Source organism: Mus musculus, chromosome Y, assembly GCF_000001635.26.
Source record: "Mus musculus strain C57BL/6J chromosome Y, GRCm38.p6 C57BL/6J".
In the NCBI taxonomy this organism is placed as follows: Eukaryota; Metazoa; Chordata; class Mammalia; order Rodentia; family Muridae; genus Mus; species Mus musculus.
In genome coordinates, this window is record NC_000087.7 from 82,781,359 (window position 1) to 82,788,455 (window position 7,097).

Sequence of the window (7,097 nt, forward strand, 5' to 3'; positions counted from 1 at the left end):
AACAACATTGCTTTTGCCTATAATTTATGCAAAGTAACCTCTTTTATACAGTAATCATATTGATGTGTGTATGCATACAGAAATATACAGGTAAGTGCAGAGGATAGGGAAGGGTATACTGTTTTCTGCTACTTCACTCCCTAATTTTCCCCTTGTGACAGGGTTTCTTGCTGAGCTAGGAGTGAGGCTGACATTCAGGAAGCCACAGTCATCCTTCTGTCTCTGCCACTCCAATTCCTAAGCACTGGTGTTGTAGGTGAATGTTTGACCAAACACTTGGCTTTACCCCTGGGACATCTCCCCAGATTCTTCTTTATTTTAAATAACCTCTGGATTACTTTTGCCCTCAATGTAATGAAACTGCTGTATAAGAATTTGTTATTTAGAAGATGGACATATAAGTGGTCTGTGTGTGTTCAGTACAGACATGGTATATTAAGAACTACTTTCCTTAATTCCTTGAGAATTTCATACACTATATTTTGATGGAATTTACTTTCCAATTCTTTTAGTAACTCCTCCCAGAAAAAAACCTGGCCCATTCCCACCTAACTCCTCCTGCCAACTTCATATCTCGTCTTCTCCCCTTTGTTACAACCCATTCAAATCATTTGTGTTTCCCATAAACTCTTGGGCATCTGGCTTCCAGTAGAGAATGAACAATCTATCACCTTCAAAGTCAATACCTTTGATGAAAACTGACTATTCATCCTTCATCAACTGTCTATACCTTATCAGATAGTGATAAGTGATAGTGAGCCATCCCGTTCAGTGATGGAAGACAGAATGGCCTGATTTTGTGCAGAAAGACACAGTTTTTCTCTTACCTCTGTGCCTTACAAGATTTTCATTCTCTTCCTTGAGGATTTCTAAGATTCAGCTCCTCTACTTCTTGCCTCTTTCTGTGAGTATTTGTGAATATGCATGTGTGTCTATATTACAGATGTCTGAGTTTACATACAACTCAACTCAGAGTGGGATTTTGCAATTAACTGCTGGAACTATCTCACACTAGACTATATTCCTTAATGCAGACTTGGTGTGGGTAAGTACCAGAAAGGAACTGGAGATTGCTAGATATCTTCAGAGTTAGTTGTAGTATAGGTGATGTTTAGACTTCTGACCTTACATTCTGGCTAGAACCTATGGGTTTAAGATGCATGGATAGGTGATCAATATCCTGAACTTGCATTGCATTTTTGTTCTTTTTGAACAAAACGGATATCCTTGAAGAGATAGATGGATCCTATCACTTTGTTTCAAATAAAGAATTCTGTGGTTAAATTGTTTTGAAATGTCAGTCATGGGTCTTTGATGAAGGCTTTGGTCCACAGTACAATGTTCATAGGTAGTACAATATGCTCTCTGAAAAGTGATTGGAACCTGAGGGCTTTAATCAATGAGTTAATCAATCAATGGATGTGCATGGAATGGGTAAAAAACTTGTAAATGAACGTGGTCATTTGGACATGTCTTCAAAGCTTTTTATTGTCTTTGTCCCTTCTTGTGTTAATGCTGACTAGCTGCCAATAAGTTGAACAATTTTGCTGCTTCATGCCCCTTTCATATTCATGTGATCATGGATCCTTCTTTCATTTGTGATAGTAACATGTCAGGTTCAGAGGAAACATTGCTTAATTCTTTAATTTTTTTTTCTAGAAACGGCATGCTAAGTGTAGAACCAATGTTACCTAGTTGTTGTAGTTGGAATATTCAGCCACGGTATCTGTTGTCTTTGAGACTCAAGAACTTTGCTGCTACCCACACCACTGGTCTTTTTTCTGAATTCACTATTGTATTTTAGTAGATTTCAATATCATATGAAGTACCAGAAAAATGAGTGAAAAATGACAGTGGTGAGATGTGTTTAGAATCATTAAATTACACACTTAAAAATAAATAAATCAATGGATTTATATAGTACATAAATAAAACTCCAATAAAACTTCTGAAAAGGCTTAACTAAATGTGATGCTTCTCATGTGAGTTGTTATTTGTCATAGCACCTGTGATTTAGCTGTTAATAGTAGTGGGTTTTATTACTTATGAATCAGACACCAATACATCCATGAAGGGGTAACACTCCATTCCCTCAGGAGAAATAAATCAATTAAAAGTCATTGGATTAATTGATGAGAATTTTTTCTGGTTAAAGCTGACTTGGCAGGAAGTTGGACAGATTGGAGTGTCTCCCAGAAAGTGTAACACACATTAGAATGTAGGTGTTGTGAGGCTATAAGACATATTCACTACTTGTCACCTATTATTGAGTATTCTTGCTGTTGGAGGTACTTACCCTTCACTTCTGCCATGGAGGGAAGTGGGTCTATACCTAGTCAGAAGGAGGAGATTGGGATGAATAATGTTTGTGTGGGTTATGGAGCAGGATAAACCTTAATGTGCTGGGATTTTTTTTATCTCCAACTTGACAATCTAGCATCACCTTAGGAGAGAGATCAATTGAAGAATTGTCTCTATTCACTTGGTTTTTGGGTAAGTCTATGGGACATTTTCTTCCTTGATGGTCGATGTGTGAGGGTAGGCAACTGTGGGTAAGCTCATCAGTAGTCATTTATAAAAGGGAGGCTTTTACTCTGTATTTAAAATAAAATATTTGATCAAGCCACATGATTTTTGGTGGTTTGAATAAGAATATCCCCTATAGATTCATATATATGGATATTTAGTCACCAGGGATTGGCAGTGTGTTTAAGGATTAGAAGGAATGAGAGAAGATGTGGCTTCATTGGAGGAAGTGGTAGTGTCAATAAGGGTGGTCTTTGAGTTTTCAAGAAACCAATGTAATGGCAGAATATCTGTCTCTGTCTAAGGATCAATAGTTCTATTGCTCCAGTGCTGCGGTCACTAACTTGATGTTGGACTAAACTTCTGTAAGTGTATTCAAGCCCCCAGTTAATGCTTTGTTTCATAATAGTTGTTTTATCCATGATGTCTCTTCACAGCAATAGAACAATGACTAAGATAGGGTCAAGCAATAAGCACTCTTTCCTGGTAATGCTTCAAGTTCCTGTTTTGCCTTCCTTGGTAATAGTCTGTAACATGTAAGCTAATAACCCTTATATTCCCAAGTTATGTTTGATGTTAGTATTCATCAGTGTGAGAAAGATGCAAACTAGAACAATTGCATGTCATTATATACATGAGAATATCTTACCTTTAAATTAAAATAAAACACCTACACATTATTTGTCCTTATAGGATAAGTGACAGTGGTACTATTAGATATTTTGTTTCTCTAAGAAATTGTCTTACTTAAAATTTCTATTGTTGTAAGGACATACCATGTCCAAAGAGCTATTTCCATAGCAAAAGTTTTATTCAGCTTATATTCCACATTGCTGTTCATCATCAAAGTAGTTGGGAAAGAAACTGAAACAACACAGGTTCTTGGATCCAGAAGCTCATGCATAGGCCATGGAGTGGTGATGCTTATTGACATGCTCCTTAAGTCTTGCTTCCATGAGGAGCACAAGACTACAACCACAAGGGTGTCACCACCCACAATGAACTGGGTCCTCTCCCACCAATTAAGAAAATTCCTTACAGCTTGATCTTAAAGAGGCATTTTCTCAACTGAGGCTCCTCCTCTTTCAAGACTCTAGATCTTGTCAAGTTTCTATGAAACCAGTATGGCACTCTGAATGTAGTTGGACTACGAGGAGGTGTGGCCTTATAGGAGTAGGTGTAGCCTCTTTGGAGGAAGCATATCACTGTGAGGCTTTAAAGCTCTGCTCAGTGTGGAAGACACCATCCCTGCATGCAGAAGACTCTAAGCTTCCTCTCCACCACCACATATTCCCAGCCACTTGCATGTTTACTTCCTTGATGATAGTGGACAGAACCTTTGAAACTGCAATGAAATGTTGAAAAGCCCTAATGAAATGTTTCTAATGAGTTGCCTTAGTCATAGTGATTTTTCACAGCATTGGAACCCTAATTAAGACATCCAGCTAGCACAAAAACTCTCTTAAATACCAAAATTAATCAACAATAGAGAGTATTTTCAAGTCATTTGGCATTTAAACTTATTCTAGATTAAAAACACAAATGATTGAGTCCATGACAAGCCTGACAAAAAAAAAAAAAAAAAAAAAAAAAACAATACAAAAACAAAAACAAACAAAAAAAACCAAAGAAAACAAAAACAAAAACAAAACTACAACAACAATAAAACCAAACAAACAAAAGAAACACTCAGAGTGCATATGGGACCCAGTAAGACCCCCATGAAGCACAGGGGCTACTCAGGAGTAGTGACCAACATATTGGGTAACCTCATAGAGTTTGAAACCCATGAGAACTGGCATAGAAAAGAGGTCAGCACATATGCATTGAGTACACCTTCACTGTTTTATGAGAATGAGGTCACACATAAATTTAAGACTGGAATTTCCAGGGAATAGACAGGCTGAAATGGTACATAGGTATGTTGGGAGTCAGATGTTTGGAGGAGAGCCAGGGGAACAGGCCATGGGGAACATTTTGATGGTCATCTGGGGCATTCCACAGAGACATCCAAAAGATCACAGGATTCATCCCAGTCAAAGAGTGCTCAGGGAAAGCACTCAGGATCCATGCCCCACCATATATTATCTCACCGTATACTCATTTTCTCTTTTAAATTACTATTTGACCTGATCGGCTGGCTATTTGTTAAGAAACCAAAGAACCTAATGTGGATATGTCCAATTTTAACTACTTGCAGAAAATTTCTATTCTTCCTGGGTCTCCTGCTTCACATTTTGAGAACTTCATCTTAGAATATTTTTGTTCCTCAGTGTCCTTTACTCCTTTGTGTGTCCTTTATTGTTTTTAAAGGTCACCATCAATTTAATCTTTCTTAACTTCTTCCTGGTCTCTTTTCTGCATGTTAATATTGGATTTCTTAAAAAGATATCTTAATGGGAATTGAGAGATGACCATGTTGTCAAGAGCACTTTTGTACCGCAAAAAAACTGGATTTGTTTTCTTGAATTCATATCCAATGGTTAACAATCAGCTTTAATGCCAGCTCCATGAGATCTGACAACTCATGTCTCTGTGGTCACCTATACTCTCAAGCTACTACCCACCCATATAAATAAAGATAATAAATCTTAAAATGAGAGACAAGTTTCATTTGGTTTCATTATTCAAATGAAACCTGATTTTGTCTGATTTCTGAGTCTCTTTGGATCAGTTTTCTGGGTTGCACTTTGTGTAACAAGGCCACATTCCTTTTATCTATCACTCTTTCCCCCAACTTGTTGTTTCTCCCTCAGACTTCATTCCAGAGATTCTATCTATGTCCTGTCTTTCGCCCCTTCTTCCTAAAAATCCATCTTTTGCTGCCATCCCTGCTCCTCTAAGTCATATCTCCAATTCCTTGCTCACTATGCAGACCACAGAATCTAAGTCCTGTCCATTTTAGCCTGTGTGATATTAGATGTATGCACTGTTCACAGCCTGAGTTGCAACTTTCATCTTGCTTTGATGTTCTTTCCACCATAGTCCATCTCTTCCAACAATGTGTTCACTAAAAGCATGCCATGTCACACGTATTAATTTTTAGAACAAAACAAATTTTATTGACAAAGATACTGAGGTTGTCAAAGACCCATAGGTACCCAACACAGGAAAATAAACATTTTTTTCAATCCTATAAGTTTACATTTCTGTACTTTGTGATTTTTTTTTTAATTTAAGTGATATTTGACACCAGAGTATAGACATAGATATGTAGGTCACCAAGAAATTTGATAAAGTACACAGTAGAATTGGCTAGAACTTTGTAAACAACCTTTCCGAACTTTTTGGATCCATCATCTCTGGTGTACTGCACCCAGGAACCTATTAAGAAGTCATTGTCATCACCTGATCTCGCCTCAGCCAGAGGGGTCTCTGGAATGATGTGGAGGTTACCTTCCTTGTAGTCATCCAGGAGCTGATAGACGTAGAGGACCGGATCCTTCTTGTAGGAAATGTAAAAATAGTCCTGTAAGAATGGCACCTGGGCTAGCACCATCCCACTCCAGTTGTCCTCAGAGCCATCTTTCCCCTCAAATTTGTGTTGTACCTCTCTGCAAACCAGGGCGCTGGCGAGGTGGACATCCCTCACCTGAAGAAAAACTACTTTGTGAGGCAAGACCTTAAGATTTAAAATCCTCTCATCACTGTGGAGCTCCTGTCCGTAGACACTGTCAATTCCGTCATACTTCACCAAATAAAGAGAAGGGTTTGTTGGCAGTTGACCTAGAATGATGGCCTTCCAATGGGTGACAGGCTCATTACCTTCCTTCCACCCGTGAGAAATTCTGCAGCCAACAATATTCCCCAGGGCCTGGGAAGAAGGCTTCCTCCTACTCTTCTTCTTGAGTGATGTCATGCTCAGACTCTTCAGAGGTATTGTCTTCTACCTGGCTGTAGACCTGTTGTGCTAGATCACACTGTCTAAGTGGCTTCCATTCTCTTCAAATATCATACTTGCCCATTGCCTGGGACTGAAGATCTTGCCCGTTTACGCCAGACACAATGCTGTTGCCTCTGTCATATATATGAATTCCTGATGGGCAATGGTTATGGGTTGGGAGTGAATGCTGGACCAAGACTCTTCTCTACGAGAACTTCTGAGCATTTGAAGAAGACTATGCTAAACAGATTTGAGCTCCTAAAATTAATTTTATAAAAATAAGAAGTTAATAAGTCAGCCATGGTGGTACACGCATTTAATCTCAGAACTCAGAAGGCAAGGACAGGCAGATTTCTAAATTAGAGACCAGCCTGGTCTACAAAGTGAGTTCCAGGGCAGTCAGTGCTATAGAGAGGAACCCTGTCTCAACAACAACAACAACAACAACAAGTAAAAGAAAACAGAAGAAAATCAAACGAAAAACAAACAAAAGAGAAATTCAAACAAAAAATAACAAAACAAACAATCAAATGGAGAAGTTAATAGGAAGTGGTGGTGACCCATAACTTTAATCATAGTACTCAAGAGGCAGAGTGAGGCAGACCTTAGTGAGATAAAGGCTAGTCTGGTCTACACAGTGAGTTTCCTGACAGCCAAATCTAAACATACAGAAACTCAAATAAAATTA

General features: G+C 38.4%; 1 protein-coding gene across 1 annotated transcript; it reads right to left on the reverse strand.

Annotated features, from left to right (window-relative positions):
* Window positions 1-5,701: 5,701 nt before the first annotated feature.
* Gm21344 (predicted gene, 21344) lies at window positions 5,702-6,385 on the reverse strand. The gene has a single exon (XM_017318818.1). It carries the CDS (start codon window positions 6,383-6,385, stop codon window positions 5,702-5,704), a length of 684 nt encoding a protein of 227 aa, XP_017174307.1.
* Window positions 6,386-7,097: the final 712 nt, after the last annotated feature.

What these genes read in the sequence shown, in the direction of transcription:
- Gm21344 (XM_017318818.1), bottom strand. Translation starts at nt 6,385, where the DNA reads ATGACATCACTCAAGAAGAAGAGTAGGAGGAAGCCTTCTTCCCAGGCC.